The 18,023-nt window shown below is 40.4% G+C and overlaps 1 protein-coding gene across 1 annotated transcript in view; it reads right to left on the bottom strand.

The window, feature by feature from the left end:
• Positions 1-13,625, bottom strand: part of SPMIP3 (sperm microtubule inner protein 3) — a 33,364-nt gene extending 19,739 nt beyond the window's left edge. The window contains 1 exon segment of the mRNA XM_012555439.2: positions 13,570-13,625. Within this exon segment, the coding sequence (XP_012410893.2) occupies positions 13,570-13,625 (56 nt within the window).
• Between the last annotated feature and the right edge of the window lie 4,398 nt (positions 13,626-18,023).

Here is an 18,023-nt window from a genome sequence, read left to right as displayed (position 1 = left end):
ACTCTGGACAGCAGCTAAGGTGTTGGAGAGTCAGGGTGAGTCCAGAAGCAGGGGAGAGGAGACGCGAGGACATCACAGAAGCTATTTTGTCTTCTTGAGCTGCCCTTTGAAATCTTCTGTTCAGCTGTTTTACTTCATCATTTCTTCTGTTTGCTTTAGCGACTCAATATTCAAGAGCAAGTTTCAGAGTCTCTCCTGACATTCATTTTGGTCTTTTCTTTCTTTCCTGTCTTTTTAATGACATTTTGCTTCCTTCATGTGTGATATCCTTGATGTCATCCCACAATTCGTCTGGTCTTTGGTCATTAGTGTTAAATGCATCAAATCTATCCTTGAGGTGGTCTCTAAGTTCAGGTGGGATATACTCAAGGTCGTATTTTGGCTCTCGTGGACTTGTTTTAATTTTCTTCAGCTTCAACTTGAACTTGCATATGAGCAATTGATGGTCTGTTCTACAGTCGGCCCCTGGCCTTGTTCTGACTGATGATACTGAGCTTTTCCATTGTCTCTTTGCACAGAAGTAGTCGGTTTGATTCCTATGTATTCCATTCTGTGGGATCCACGTGTAGTCACCGTTTATGTTGTTGAAAAAGGTATTTGCAATGAATAAATTAGTGGTCTTGAAAAATTCTATCTTGCGATCTCCAGCATCATTTCTATCACCAAGGCCATATTTTCCAACTATGCATCCTTCTTCTTCATTTCCAACATTTCTCATTCCCATCACTAGTAATTATCAGTGCATCTTGATTGCATGCTTCATCAAATTCAAACTACAGAATTTGGTAAAAAGCTTCAGTTTTCCAATCCTTGGTCTTAGTGGTTGGTGCATAAATTTGAATAACAGTTGTATTAACTGGTCTTCCTTGTAGGCATATGGATATTATCCTATCACTGACAGTGTTGTACTTCAGGATAGATCTTAAAGTGTTCTTTGTGAGGGTGAATGCGATGTAATTCCTCTTCAATTTGTCATTCCTGGCAGAGTAGACAATATGATTATTTGATTCAAGATGGCCAATACCAGTCCATTTCAGCTCACTAATGCCTAGGTTATCAATCTTTATGTGTTCCATTTCATTTGTTCTGACTTCCAATTTTCCTAGAGTCACACTTCATACATTCCACGTTCCGATTGCTAATTGATATTTGTGGCTGTTCCTTCTCATTTTGAGTTCTGCCATATCAGCAAGCGAAGGTCCTGAAAGCTTTACTCCAACCACATAATTAAGGTTGACTCCACTTTGAGGAGGAAGCTCTTCCCCAGTTGTATTTTTAGTGCCTTCCAACCTGATGGGCTCATCTTCCAGCAAGAATGTTCTGCTGATATTTATAAGGTTTTCACTTGCCAATTTTTTCAGAGGTAGACCACCAGGTCCTTCTTCCTATTCTGTCCTAGTCTGGAATATTCACTGAAACCTGTTCACCATGTGTGGCCCTGTTGGTATTTGAAATACCGATGGCATAGCTTCCAGTATCACAGCAAAAAGCAAGCCACCACAGTGTGACAAACTGACCGACACGTGGTAGAATAGAATACTATTGTCCTTATATGCTTGACTTATTTCACGTAGCATTATGCTCTCCAGGTCTGTCCATGTTATAAAATGTTTCACAGACTCATCATTGTTTTTTTTGCCTGTGTAGTAGTAGTAGTAATGGAATATTACACAAACATAAAGAACAACAATGAGTCTGTGAGAAATATTTTAACATGTATAGACCTGGAGGACACAATGCTAAGTGAAATAAGTCAAGCATATAAGGCAAATATTGTATGATCCCTTTTTTGTCAATAGAGAAGAATAGATATATATAGAGAGACCAAAGTTCACTAGTGGTTACCAGGGAGAGGAGGTGGGAGGGAAGGTATGGTTTAGATCCTTGAGACTTGTCATTTTTGGTGATGGGAAAAGTGGCACCAAATGTGGGTGTAGTGAGCACAGCACAACTAAAGTAAAAATGAGTGAGCATATGTGGATGGATATAGGCGTATTGGTATTTGAGTAGGTACAGGTGTGTACATCGGTGAGAACAGATGGAAATACCTATAGGTACGGGTAAATGCAAATATGTGGGTGCAGGTGCTTAAATTCATTGAAGACACAAATATGGACACTCCTCAGACATAACCAAACACCTTCCAAGATTGGTTTTCTAGGTTTGAAAACTTAGGACCATAGTTCTCACACAACTCAGTCAGTTGACATAGCATAGTTCACAAAAATCATGATCTGCATCCCAGTGAAGTGAGTAGCATCTGAGGTCTTAAAAGCCTGCAACTGGCCATCTGAGACACAACTATGAGTCTCTACTCATCAAGAGCAAACCAGTAAGAAGGTAACCAAAAACTCAAAGAAGAAACAAGTCTACATGAGCCACAACCTCATCTACCCTGAAACCAGAAGAACTAGCTGGTGACCATCTACCACCACTGACCATTCTGACTGGGGTCAAATAGACGGTCCCAGATAGAATGGGAGAAAAATGTGGAGCATAACTAAAATTTAAAAAAAAAAAAAAAATCCAGACAAACTGGAACAGTAAAGAACAGAGGAATCCCAAAAACTATTGCCCTGAGACACTCACTCTTTAAATCTGGAACAGAGCCACTACCCTGAGATCACTTTTTAGTGAAATAGAGTGGCACACAAATAAAGGAAATTACCTATAAGATCGGTGCTCTGCATAAAAACCATCTGTATGAGACCAAACTGTCAACAATTACTCAAAAGGAAAGATGAGAAGATAAGGGGACAGGGAAACTAGAATACTAAAAATGGAACAAACAGTATACAATTAAAGAGAATGTTGATAGATTGTGATAAATGTAACTAATGTCAGTGAACAATTTGTGTGTAAATTATCAAATGGAAATCTCACATGCTGTGTAAACTTTCACCAAAAACTCAGTAAAATATTATAAAGAAAAACAGATCTAGGGCATCTTATTCTTGTGTTATAGATGAACTTAGAGAAAGAGTGAAAATTTTCTCAGTTGCTGTCTCTGTAATCACATTCCTTATTGCAGAAGCACTGGAGTGTTTTGTTTTTTTTTTTTTTTACCCCCAAAGCAGGCAAACCAAACCCTTTGCCGCCAAGTTGGTTCAGCCTCATGTGGACCCCATGTGTTATAGAGTAGAACTGCTCCATAGAGTTTTCTAGGCTGCAATCTTTATGGAAGCAGATCCCCAGGCCTTTCTTCCAAGGTACTACTGGCTGGGTTCGAACCACCAACCTTTTGATTGGTAGATGAGCACAAACTGTTTGCACCACTCAGGGACCTTGTTTTACTTCAAGCAGAAAGTAAAAAGATTACATCTAAAATATGGGCTTCAGTTCTTCAGCATCTTGCTAAACCCCTCATCAAGCAAAAGCCAATATCCTTTCAATCTTTTGGTAATTTAGAGTTGCCTGTGTGCAAGGGTTCCAAAACTGAGGTGCCTGGCATGCCTAAGGTGGCTGGCTCAGGTGTAGGCCCAACTCCATTTTGTGACTTCTGCTTCTGTATTCCTGAGAATGTAACCTTGACTTCTTCATATGCATATGGCCTTGGGCCTCTGGCTGAGCAGAACTAGCAGACTGACTTCTTCCATTCATATGTATATAGCCTTGGGCCTCTGGATGGTGGAAACAGCTGGCCTTGGCCACCTATCAAACATCTTGTGACCACCCTGTAAAATCCCCCTTAGTCATGTATTTAAACTAACCAATCCAAATAGTCCACATTCATGTTTCCAACCAATCACTGTAAAGCCCCTTGCTTTGAGTTGTCCTGCCTCTTGCTTACCTAATCTTGCAACTTCCAATCATAGTGTTATATTTTACCTCATAAAAATGTCTCTGTAACTCTGCCATTTTGGAGCACTGGTTTCCACTTTGTGGGATCCGATGTGTCCCCAGCTTGAGCTGCCTTTGCTCTCAATAAACCTCTTTACTTTCATTTTAAACAGAGTACACATTGTCACATGACAACATTTCTTGGTGTAGCTGGCAGGATTTGAAAGCGTCTTATCTTCAGCAAATCCTAAGAAATTGAGGACTGGGGCCCAGTGCCAGCTTGAGCCTATTGTGCTCATCTGTCTCCACAGACTCTCAGGTATTGCTTAAGGTAAACCTTCTCAAATAAATTATCCACTGTAATGTGAAGATGGCTCTTTGAGAGATTCATTGTTAACTTTCTGTTTTTACTTTCTTTTTCTGTTCATGATCTGAACGTTTTGGTGGGTCCATCATTGATGTAAGTTTGAAAAAGCTGACACGTAGTGGTGAACCTGGGATAAGACATTGTCTGATCATGGGAGAACTGAACTCATTTTTGGTTTCTCGAGGTTCACATTAGGCTTTTGTGTTCCCTTAAAGTTTGCATGCACAGGTTACTTGGTAAGATGTCATGTCTTGTCAAAAGATCAAGCAGGCCGCCCTTCAGGCACTCTGGTGGCTTATATGGTTAAGTATTATGACCCTAGTACTGTTTTGTACATTAGTAAGTGACATGCACTTACTGTGAGAGATGTAGAGAATCAATGGCCATTGTGAGGCTCATTTGGCCTAGGCTAACTCATTTTTCTGTGCAGCAAATTAGAAAATAAAGGGTCTCCAGTAAAACAAATTCAATAGGACTCCTATTTTAGTTGGTACCTAAAGGCCTCCAAAAGACACCAAGATAGTAAATTTGCATCATTCTAAGAAACGGTTTCTAACAGGCTAAACAAATTAAAGAGTTACAAAGCCAAAGCTCTACCACCTCTTTGGCTGACCTTTTAAATATGACCTCTGTCCCTTCCTCCTCTCTATCCAGTGGATTATTCCCTTTACCCATCTTTACCTCTCTATTCCTCTGAAAATATTTTATCTGAGTACTCTTACTGCCCTAAGGACTCTCTAGAAGACAGTAAGGCAGTTTCTGAGATGGCCTTTAATATCAAGTACACTTGCAAGCCTCAAAACCCCCCAAAGTTACCTTTACCCTATGGTCAAAAGTGGAACTTCAAACAGTAATAAAGGAATTTCCTAACCCTCATGAAGATCCACAGAAATTTACCCATAAATTTAGAATTTTGGCTGAAAGTTATGAACCTGGTCCACCCAATTTATATAATCTAATACATATGTTATGGGGACCAGAAGATGACCAAAGATGGATGGAAGAAGTGAAAAGGAAAAACCCTGAAAAATCCTTAGCAATTCAGGCTCATGTCCCTGGTATTGAATTACTAAATCAGACCAAGGATATTGTCACCAGCCTTACTGATACTGTCCCAAGGGTTTTTCCTTGGAAAATAGATTGAGCTAAATTTCAGGGCTGTAAACAAGAGAAAGATGAAAATGTTTACAATTACAAAGGCCATTAGACTAAGCTTTTTATGAGACATCTGGGTTAAACTTAGAAGAACCAGGAGCCAGTAAAGCTTTTAATTTCATTTTTTTCATGGGCTCCACCCTGATTTCACCAAACTGATCAAATGCCATAGGCTAAATTGGGAAAATGTTCCCACATTGCAGCTAACTACTTTACCTTACAAATTGGGCCAACCTTTAAAACAAAAACCTAAAGAAATAGAACAAAGAAGTAAGACTAAACAAAACAAGTTAATGGCCTTGCAGTTACAACAAGTGCAGTCTCCTAATTATAACAAATTCAAGGCCTAGGCGGGGACCAAATCCCAGAACAATACCCCTACAATTTGACACCTCTCAGGCCAAGCCTGAATTAGGGTGCCCTGGGGACTACTTAGGGGCTTTTCTGCTAATGGCTTTAGATTCTCAAGGGGAAACTATTATTCGGATTAATGGAGAACCTTGCAAATTTTTAATTGACACAGGTTCCAGCCTTTCAACTATTAATCCCACATGTTTGCAAAAGCATCCCCCCAGGAGTACAAAGACCTCTAAAGTTGTGGGAGTTGCTAACCAAGAACAAATTTTAACCCATTCTTTACCTGTTTTCTATATATTTGGGTCCTATTGAAGACATGCATCAGTTCTTATTTTAGACAGTCATTAATTTGCTTGAGAGAGACTTTTTATCTAAATGGAACTACCATTTAAAGTTCACTGGGCAAGGAGAAATCTTGCTAAATTTGCCTGACACCAAATTACACGATGATTCTTGAACAAGAGCAGCCCCAAATGAGGAAGAAGCTCTTTGTTGTTTACAGGCACTCCGTTGCCACTGGAGGAAGGTAAACACTCAGCTCTTGTCTCCTCCTCCTCAGACTTTTTGTCCACAATTGCTGAAACCTTATGGGCTACTACATCCACTGACATTGGCTGAGTGCTGTCAGCAGACTCAATTCAAATTCAGATTGATGCCTCTGAACCTTTACCAAAAATCTCCCAATATCCTTTGAGATGGGAAGGTAAAGAGGGAATCTCTGCTATAATTCAAGGTTTCCTTGTGAAAGGTTTAATCATCCTATGTATTAGTAGTCCTTGTAACATCCCTGTTTTCCCAGTAAGAAACCAAATAATCGGGGTTGGAAATTTGTCCAAGATTCATGTGTTGTCAGTCTCATTGTGATCCCTAGATTTCCATTAGTTCCTAATTCCAATTTGCTTCTTTCCAACGTTCCCACTGACACCACTCACTTTATGGGGGTTGACCTTTGCAGTGCATTCTTTAGCATTCATCTACACCCAGATAGCCAATATTTGTTTGCATTTACTTGGGAGGACCAACAATATACTTGGACAGTGATGCCTCAGGGCTTCACTGAATCCCAAACCTATTTTTCACAAATTTTGCATGCTTATTTCCAGCCCTTACAGTTTACTATAGGGTCTACTTTTTTATGACCTGTTGGTCTGTTCTAACTTCCATTCTGACTGCTGACAGGACAAAAGCCTCCTATTGCAACATTTGGCCATTGGTGGGCACAAAGTATCCAAAGAAAAATAACAAATTGGTCCAACCTTCAGTTAAATATTTGGGCCACATCATTTCTGCAAAGGGAATTACTATAGACCACAAGAGAAAGGAAGCTATCCTAGCTGTGTTAGTCATCTAGTGCTGCTGTAACAGAAATGCCACAAGTGGATGGCTTTAACAAAGAGAAATTTATCCTCTCACAGTCTAGTAGGCTACAAGTCCAAATTCAGGGCATCAGCTCCAGGGGAAGGCTTTCTCTCTGTGTCGGCTCTGGAGGAAGGTCCTTCTCATCAATCTTCATCTGGACTAGGAGCTTCTCCATGCAGAAACCCCAGGTCCAAAGGACGGGCTCTGCTCCCAGTGCTTCTTTCTTGGTGGTATGAGGTCCCCAACTCTCTGCTTGCTTCCCTTTCCTTTGATTTCTTGTAAGATAAAAGGTGGTGCAGGCCACACCCTAGGGAAACTCCCTTTACATAGGATCAGGGATGTGACCTGGGTAAGGGTGGTGTTACAATCCCACTATAATCCTCTTTAACATAAAAATACAATCACAAAATGGGGGACAACCACACAATTCTGGGAATCATGGCCCAGTCAAATTGATACACACATTTCTAGGGGGATATAATTCAATCCATGACACTAGCCTACCCTATTCATAATACCAAAAAACCAGTTGAGGGTTTTCTTGGGCTCTGTGGATACTGCCAAGCCTGGATACCAAATTTTTCTTTATTGGCTCAGCCATTATATAAACACTTAAAAATCTCTGAACTCGATCTTTTCCAATTGACAGATGATGGTAAGAAGGCCGTCCAACAACTGAAAGAATTTTTGACTAATACTCCTGCCTTAGGATTTCCTAATTATGGTCTAGACTTTTTACTGTTTGTACATAAAGTGTTCAACGATGCATTAGGACTCCTCACTCGAAAACATGGAGGACACCAAAGACCCATTGGGTATTACAGTATTCAAACTACATCTTGTAGCTAGGGGCTAACCCCCATGCCTCAGGGTAGTTGCCGCAGCTGCTAAACACTGGTTGAAAGTACGGCAGACATGGTTTTGGGAAATTTGTTTAGATGTCTATGTTCCCCATGCAATGTCAACCATTTTAAATTCAACTTCGACCCAGCATTTATCAGCTAGTAGAATAATTTCTTATGAAGTTCTTTTAGCTGCTTCCAATATTCAGTTGGAGCCCTAGTGGCACAGAGGTTAAAGAGCTTGACTGCTAATCAAAAAGTCAGCAGTTCAAATTCACCAGTCACTCCTTGGAAACCCTATGGGACAGTTCTACTCTGTCCTATAGGGTCGCTATGAGTTGGAATTGACTCGACGGCAGTGGGTTTGGTTTTTTGGTCTAATACTCAGTTGCATACTGTAATCTCATTAAACCCAGCTACTTTATTACCCCCACTTAACAAAGAGGATTACCCTACCCGTGACTGTCTGACTTTACAATATTTACAAGAGACTCCACTTCCAAATCCTGACTTGGTTTTATTTGTTGATGGATCATATTTAAAAACTAAACTTACTAGCTCTCATTACCAGGGGGGTTATGCTGTGACTGTATACACCAAAGACCTTGAAAGTGGCACTCTTCCTGAAGTCACCTCAGCTCAACAAGCTGAATTGATGGCACTCATGAGGGCTTGCAATTGGCTTCTGGACAGTTAGTAAATGTTTACACGGATGGAAGGTATGTATTCAGGGTGGTTCTTGATTTTAGTTTGTTATGACAACAGACAGGGTTCTTAATCTCTTCTTCTGGGACCCAAATAAAAAATGGCTCCTTACAGCAGACCTCACAGAAGTTCTTTTGTTCCCCTCTGAGATCACTGTAATTAGAATCCAGACCCACGAAGCCAAAGGAGTTTCTCAAACAAAGGAAATTAAAGGGAATGACTTGCTGATAGAGTAGCTAAGCTGGCCGCTTCCTGGCCACCCCCTAATAATAATACACTAATTCATGATCGCGATGGCCATACTCATGATCATGATGTAAAGGAGGAAATAAGTGCTTGTAGAACACTTACGACACCTATATTACAGAATGTTGGAAAATGTCTACTCAGATTCAAGCCTCATAAAGTTTCAAAGTTGCTTTTTAAACACCAACAGTTAACTCTAAAAAAGGAATTAGAGAATGGGAGCAGGCCAGATGTCATCAAAACCCACCCACTGGATTGTGGACCAGGCTTAATAACAAACCTGTTTTACCTGCGTGCCTGCTTGTCCCTATGGTTTGGAGTTTTTTAGATGATAATATAGGGATTAAAGCAGATGGCCTAATACAGGCTTGGGAAAATTACTGGTGGGGAGATTTTTCCACCGCAGTGGACCATGTCCGTTCTCATAGTCTTGATTGTCCTTCTACTGTATTAGCCACCATAAAGTTTGTTCCTATGCACTGGGGCACAGTTTTAGGTGATAAGAAATCTATTAATATGCTCATAGAGAATTTTTCTTTTCCCAAAGGAGTTGCTCCCAAGGATTTACTTGAGCATCAGAAATCAGCCCCATTAGAAGAAATAGAGAAATGGAAAAGATCAGGTTGCTCCGTGTTCCACTCCTGAAATATGAATAGGTCCCAACAAGAATTTAGCTCTCCCCAAATCCTTACAAATCCCCGTGCTAGAAGCATTGCATGCAAATGCCCATCTGGGAACAGAAAAAATGCAGAAATCTTTTAAAAAGTATTGGTGGAGGCATTTTTATGAGGTTGCTGATTATGTGTCATCCAATTGCCCTATTTGTGCCCCATCTAATTCAGGTAAACCCATAAAACTCTGCCCATAAGGTACCTATGCTCGAATGGCAGATTGGTTGTATTCAGCTCCCATCATCAAATGGTTATAAATTTGTTTTAGTCATGATTTGTAGCTTTTCTCACTGGGTAGAAGCTTTTCCCGGCCATCAACCTACTGTCACCTTTGTGACCAAGAAGCTTCTTGAAAATATCATCCCCACTTGGGGAGCCCCAGGGTCCTTTGTAGTGACCAGGGTATGCATTTTATTGGAAAAATAAGGAAATATGCAGAATTTTTCCTATCTTCCAGAGGCTTCACTTTCCTTATCATCCTCAATCCTCTGGCCTAGTTGAAAGAACTAATGGTATACTAAAAACTCAATTAGCCAAACTTTCAAAATCTTTACAGTTACCTTGGACTAAAGTGTTACCTCTAGTCCTCTTTAATTTGGGAACTACTCAGAATTTAACCCCTCATGAGATTTTTACTGGGCAGCCTATGGTACTCCATTATTGGGTAACCTGCCCCGAATCAAATTTAACTCAATCTGACTTGCTCCAATGTTGCAAGTCTTTAATTCAGTATTCTAAGGAATACTTCTCACAAGTTAAAGATGCTTTTGATAATCAGAAACAAGAAGTGTCCAAGCTACTCACTATCCAACTTGTAGACTATGTTTATTGGGAAAGACACCACTTAAAAGATTCTCTTGAACCTCGATGGAAAGGACTTTACCTTGTCCTTCTTACTAATCCTTGTGCCGCTAAATTACAGGGAGTTAGGACTTGGATTCATGTCTCCCAACTGAAGAAGACTGCAGCTCCTGCCTGGACAATTTAATCAACTGAGGGACTTAAGCTGAAATTCGAATGCCCTGGTGGCCAGAAGCACATGACTGCACCCAAAGCAAACAGTTTTCCAAAGATCACAGAATAAGACCTCTCACCCATTCTGTTGAATGCAAGCCCCTGAGGTCATTGAACTGTTTAATTCTTATTGCTTTTGAGGTTGCTTTGTGTTGCCAATTTGGGTTTATTGGCTGGTAAGAATTTTCCATACAGACTATAGATATATTTGCTGTTTCATATTCATTACTATCCTTATGCTAGTTGCTGTTTCATACACTGTTGATATTATCTCATTTTCATACTATTCTTTTTTCATGCAAATAAGCAAAATACTTATTGTCAGTTTAACCTTTTATCTGCTGTTTTGTTACTCACCCCGTTATTTTACTAGAGTTGTTATTGGCCGGTGTTTTAAACACCTGTTGATGCCCTAACCCTCATTTCTTTCCTCGTTGCTATTCTTTTGCTCACTGGATTACCCATAGGATCACTCCCTGTTTTGAGACCTTATTCTCAAATGGTAGTGGATGAAAACACTTGTTTTATCATAACCACTATTTTTATTACCTTTCCATTATTATATTATTTTTGGTTTGTGTTTTTCCACTATGAGGCTCTTCTTAAATTTTCTGTTACTGTCTTTCGCCACTCTAAATAACACTTGGTACAAAAATGCCTTTGTCAGGCTAGCTCAGTCAGTAGTTAGCGCAGGTAATCTGACTGATAGCTGGATTTGTCATCAAATTCTGAAAACTGAACATGATAACTCTGACCCACTGGCCTTCCCAGTACTTAATTATAGTTTTATACCCAGTGGCATGGTAAACGCGAGTATTATTGCCAGAAGAACTATCCCTGTTATGCTATGGCATCCATCTAACTTTCCTACTTATCCCTCAGTACACTGTTCTTTTCTTTTTCTTTGTTTGGACAAATCCTGAATTTATTTACAGTAATGGACACTCTATTCCCTTTGTTGGCAATGGCCGATATTATACAGCCTTAGTAGATTTTTGTAATTATGAGAATCCAGATGCCCCAATTTGCCCATTTAAAGGAAAATCCATTTGTAGCAGCTGTCTTACTGGAAAATGACTTAAAGAAGCAAACCAGGCTATTCTTTCCCCCAATACTCAAACTGCAACAGGAATGATTTTTGTGCCCCTAGGATATGTATTTTTATGTGCGGGATCCACTTATTTAAAGGAAAACGATCATATTGACCCTAACGCTTGTGTACTACCCTGCCTAGATGGATGGAGCATATATGGCCAATGTACCTTAGGGACCCTTGAGGTTCCTCTAAACCTCCATTCCTATGATGAAAGCACACATTAAACTAATGATCTGAAACTTCTTACCAGAAACAAAAGAGAAGCTAGTAACAACCCTGTAATAGATAAACTCGGAGATAGATGGGCGTTCTTCCAAGGCCTTTTTCCACTTGTTGGTAACCTTGAACTTAAAAAATCGATTCACAATTTATTCACCACGGTGTTGCAGATAACTAATAACCTTGCTGCTAGCAAAGAAGTTCAACAACAGTCCTTAAATTCCTTTAGCAGAGTAGTATTGCACAGGAGAATTGCCCTTGATTTCCTTTTAGCCCAATAAGGAGGTGTATGTGCAGTACTTAATACCTCCTGTTGCACTTGGATAAATATTTCAGGAGAAGTAGAATAAGACCTTAAGCAGGTACACCAAAAGGCATCCTGGCTTCATGTACCCTCTATGCCTGATTCACCTTCCCCTGACATCTTTAGCTGGTTACCTAAAGGTGCTGGATCATGGATTCAATCCATATTATTTACTTGTCTGCTAATACTTCTTGCTGTAATAATTGTTATTGGACTAAACAAATGTTGTCTGAAATGTATGACTAATGCTATTACTTAGAATATCAATTTAATGCCTATGAAAAGAATAATGTATATTGATAGTGTTCATCCTCCAAACGGATTCAATCTTACCTCCCGAAACAGAGCACTTAGATCCCAGGTTATTCCTTCAATGTGGCCAAGCCCCACACAGACCCTAATGACTGGACCACAAGAAGCAAGAGACTAAAATTATAGCATGGTAAAGACATCGAATGGTGCCCAGCTACTTTTCACATTCATAGTGTCTGGGGTCTTAAAGGCTTGTTAACCAAGCAGCAATTCAAACCACTACCTGAAGCCCATGCAGAAGAAAGCACTCTTTTTATTAATGGTCAATGAAATGATCAAAGAATCGATGAATGAAATGATATCTCGAAATTCTTGATCAGAAGAAGGGAATGTGCCAGGTTGCAAAACTGAGGTGCCTGGCATGCCTAGGGTGGCTGGCTCAGGTGTAGGCCCAGCTCCATTTTGTGACTTCTGCTTCTGCATGCCTGATAATGTAACCTTGACTTCTTCATATGCATATGGCCCTGGGCCTCTGGCTGGCTGGAACAAGTACACTAACTTCTTTCCACTCATAAGCATATGACCTTGAGCCTCTGGCTGGTTGGAACCAGTAGACTGACTTCTTCCCATTCATATGCATATGACCTTGGGCCTCTGGCTGGGCGGAATCAGCGGACGTGTCCCCTATCAATCACCTTGTAAAACCTCCTTTAGTCATGTATTTAAACTAACCAATCCAAATAACCCACATTTGTGTTTCCAACCAATCACTGTAAAGCCCCTGCTTTGAGTTATCCTGCCTCCTGCTTACCTAATCTTGCAACTTCCAATCAGAATGTTGTATTTAACCTCATAAAAATGTCTCTGTAACTCCACCATTTTGGAGCACTGGTTTTCACGTTGTGAGATCCAACATGTCCCCAGCTTGAGCTGCCGTTGCTCTCAGTAAATCTCTTTACTTTCATTTTAATCACAGTATGCATTGTCACTCAATGGCACCTGCTTTGTTTGGCTCCTGCCATGTGTGGGATTTTTTAAAATTTTTTTTACAACTTTCCCTAAACCCAAAGAAGCCTCAGTAGAACCCTCTGGCAACCATTGTTTCTCAGTCATGGAGCAGCAGGGAGAGGAATTCTAATTCCTTAGGTGCCTGTCTGTCATGTTGCAGCTCTGGAATGCGTCAGCACCTAGAAGAACATTACCTGGGTGGGATGGTTGGGCGACGATCAATAAATTCTCGTAACTTGATGGCAGCCATAACCGATGTGAATCTAAAAAAAAAAAAAAATTATTAAGAGAATATTCTTATGGCAAGTTCATTTTCGGGAATGAGTGATCTAGTACTACAAAACCCTACGTGGAAGAAAACACAGTAGAGAAATTGATAAAAGGACTATCCATAGCTTCTGCTAGAAATATATGGGGAAGGAAATTAAGGACTAGTAAAAGAGCAAACTAACACCCCATCTTTCAGTTTGTCATACTGTAGCAGCTTGCATGTTGCTGGCAGCTATGCCACTGGTATCTCAAATACCAGCACGGTCACCCATGGTGAATGGGTTTCAGTGGAGCTTTCAGACGAAGACTAAGAAGAAAGGCCTGGTAGTCTACTTCTGAAAATTAGCCAATGAAAACCCTGTGGATCTCAACAGAATATTGCCCAATATAGTGCTTGAAGATGAGCCCCCTAGTTGGAAGTCACGCAAAATACCCAGTGGCTGCAACTATGGGCTTGAACATACCAGTGATTGTGAAGGTGGCATAGGAATGGTAGTGTTTTGTTCTGTTGTGCATGGGGTTGCCATGAGTCATAGCTAACTTGATGGCAACTAACAACAACAAAGTTATTTTAGATTGGCACTTAGCCTTCATTCTCACCACTTCTTGCAAGCTAAACACTTCATTTCCCAAACTCCCTCAGAAGCAGAGTTCTGGATATGAATTAGATTCCTTCAACCAGATGTACTTGTGTGAGATTTGGAAGGTGGAAAGAGAAAAGAGGCCATTTCCTGCTGCTTTGACTTTTTTTCTTCTGGCAAGCCAGGTTATAAAGATATGGTGTTTTTCTGCAGCAGACCTTCCACTTCCAATATCCAGCTTTGGGGGCGTCCAGTAGCAATTGCAGTGAAGCCAGTGGCTGAACTCTGTGTTCCAGTGTTCAAACACCAGCTTTGTGAGTGTCAAGAGGTTGCTGGGAGTGGGTTCTTGAGTTCAATCCTTCTGGAAGCAGCTTTCTGATTAGGGCTGGTGTAGTGGCTTCCACAAGGGTCAGTTTTGTGGATGTGTTCTAGAAATGCTTCTGTGAGGCCTCATCCAGAGCCTGCTCCTCTAGCCCTTCCAAAGATTTTGTAAGCACTTCCTTATCTGTGTTAAATCCCTTTGTTTCTGTTTATAATGCTGAACCCTGACTGAAACACATAATATATATTGTTTGTAGTCTAAAATTGCACATTATCTCTGATTATCTCCTGGAGAAGAAGACTTATGACAAGCAAACTACTACACTTAAATATCCACAGGAGGAAGAGTCAGCTATGAGGAGGGAAGCTGAGTGGCTGCAGGAACAGAAGTGGGAGACTTTTTGTGTTTGTTTGCTTGTTTTGCTGTTGTTTTGTGACTTAGGAGACCCTATGTGTTACAGAGTAGAATGATTCCATAGGGTTTTCTTGACTGTGATCTTTAAGGAAGCAGATTGCCAAGGCTTTCTTCTGTGGTGCTGCTGGGTGAGTTCAAACTGCCAACCTTTTGGTTACCAGTCAAGTGGAAACTGTTTGCGTCACCCAGGGACCTTGGGAGCCTTACTTTTCACAGCATACCTTTTGTGTACCTTATGACCTTTTTGTTACGTGTATATATTAAGAGCCCTGGTGGCACAGTGGTTAAAGTACTCGGCTGCTAACCAAAAGGTCAGTGGTTTGAACTCAACCACTGCTCTGTGGGAAAAAGATGTGGCACTCTGCTTCCCTAAAGATTCACAGCCTTGGAAACCCTATGGGGGCAGTTCTACTCTGTCCTGTAGTGTCGCTATAAGTGGAATCAACTTGACGGCAGAAGGTAACTAGGGTATGGCAGCTATTGCACTGGCCCTGGGCCCGTGGTGCCACTGAGCAGTTTCTATTAACCTGGTACGGCCAGCAGCGTGTCTATGGAAAATGGACTCTGTGGTAAGCACTGAAATTGTACCCGTGTCCAAACATCTGACACCCCTCTTTTAGATATCCTTACCATAATATCAGCTCAAAAATACAAGTCAAGCTCATTAATCTTTTAATTAACTCATTACCGTGCTTGAGGAAGGATGTTGGGCCATATTGGGTTAATAGAAACTGTTCAGTGATGCCAGGCGTCCAGGGCCAGTGCAATGCCCTAGTTATTCCAGGCAATGAGTTTGGTGTGGGTTTGGTTTGGTGTATACATTGTGGATATATATAAAGACAAGTGAGCCTCTCATTTGCATAAATATGGAGGATGGTGTAGCAGGGGTCTACATGTAACTTGTATCAGTCATTTCCCCACTCAGTACAATGATGATTACAATACCTGTCTGGAGGATTAGGTGAGGTAATCGTGCATGTGAGAGTGTTCTGTAACCTAACAAGCACTCTTGATCACCATATGAATAAGAGAAAGGACAAATAATGAGTTCTGATTGTGAGCATGTATTATGTGTGTCTGATAACATATATAAATTCATTTAGGCCTTCCAAGTAAACTCATGAAGCATTATCACTATTATTGACAGCAAAACTGAGGCTCAGAGAAGTAAAGTAACTTGTACAAGGTCACCAAGGAACTAGGATTAGAACCAGAGACATCTCTCTTAACTACTATTCTGTTTTGAAGCAACCACAGAACATCCAAACTACCAGCTGAAACAAAACTAGGACCGCCCATGAGGACCACCCCAAAGAAGCAGTATCCGTTGAGCTGATTCCAACCCATAAGAAGCAGTAACCAGAAGGAAAAAAAGATTGGGGAAAAGTGTGCAATGCCTACCTCTCTTCGCTTTTATAGTCAAAACCCAATTTACTTGCTAATTCATCGCCTGCAGGCTGGCTAGCTGCTTTGTATCATTTCTGGATGTGTTTTTCAAGGCACTTGAAAAATTTCAACATTACATTATAACAGAATAGTTTGGCTACCCCATGGAGCCCGTTCGTTATATAATGTGTCTTAGCTTTTAGCACTAGTGTGATTGTTTTAAAAAAAGAAGAAAAAATGGAAGAAAGGAAATTTGAGAAAAACAAACAATGAGATTTTAATTTGATAATCCAAATTAAGAAGTCCTGTGACTGCTGAGATTTTATGGTGGTATGCTGGAGAGAAGAATGCAAGATATTCAGGAAATTTGTGCTCTTCAAAGACAGCACTGCGCTTGCCTTTGATAATGGAGTGATTGCTCAGTGCCTAGAAATTCTGATTCAGCACAGTAGGAAATAAACCAGGCACAGTTGCCATGCTTTGGCCATGTCATAAAAATATTTTCCGAGGAACACTTTAATAGCAGACTTTGTATAATATGTTTTTAAAATCAGGAAGTGTGAATCCTCCTACTTTTTCTTCTCTTTCAACATTGCTTTAGCTAGTTGGGGCCTCTAGGCATTCCATATAAAGTTGAGGATTGGTTTTTCCATTTCCATAAAGAAGGCTGTTGGAATTTTGAACGGAATTGCTTTGAAAATATACATCACTTTGGGTAGTATTGACAGCAATATTAAGCCTTCGAATCCATGAACATGGAACATCTTTGCATTTATATAAGTCTTCTTTAATCCCTTTCAGCAGTGTTTTTTTATAATTTTCATTGTATAAGTCCTTCACATCCTTGTTAAATTTATTCCTAGGTATTTTATTCTCTTAGATGCTATTGTGAATGAAATTGTTTCCCTGATTTCTCTTTCAGATTTCTCATTGCTGGTGTACAGAAACCCAACTGATTTTTGTTTGTTGACCTTGTACCCTGCAACTTTGCTAAATTCCTCTATTACCTCTGGAAGTTTTTTTGTGGGTTCTTTGGGCAATAGCAGATTTGAAACTAAGCCTAAGCACCTCAAGAATAACCAGAGGACTGTGGGACATAAAGTGATACTCGTGAAGAGTGTGCCTCTTAGTCAAGTAGATACGAGAGACCAAAGGGGCAGCTTCTGTCCAGAGGTGAGACGGGAAGGCAGAGAGAGTTAGAAGGTGGTTGAATGGTCATGGGGAATCAGGGGCAGAAAGGAGGAGAGTGCTGTCGCAGAAAGGGGTGAGCAATTAGGATCTCATAACAATGTATGTATAAAAATTTTGTATGGGAGACTAACTTGAAATGTAAACTTCATTTAATACAACAATAAAAAATAAATTAGAACCCCCACCCCCCAAAAAAAAAAGAATAACCAGAGGACCTTGTCTGAGAGCGGTTAACAGATCTACCATTCTGCAACATTAGGGAATTTCCTGCAGCATGTATATAACACTTAATTGTGCTCATGAGAAACCTGTACTTAGACCAAGAGGCAGTCGTTTGAACAGAACGAGGGGATACTGCGTGGGTTAAAGTCAGGAAAGGTGTGCGTCAAGGTTGTATCCTTTCACCATATTTATTCAATCTGTATGCCGAGCAAATAATCCTAGAAGCTGGACTATATGAAGAAGAACGGAGCATCAGGATTGG

Source organism: Trichechus manatus, unplaced genomic scaffold (assembly GCF_000243295.1).
Source record: "Trichechus manatus latirostris isolate Lorelei unplaced genomic scaffold, TriManLat1.0 scaffold00039, whole genome shotgun sequence".
Taxonomy (NCBI): domain Eukaryota; kingdom Metazoa; phylum Chordata; class Mammalia; order Sirenia; family Trichechidae; genus Trichechus; species Trichechus manatus.
This window is presented reverse-complemented; position numbering and strand designations above follow the sequence as displayed.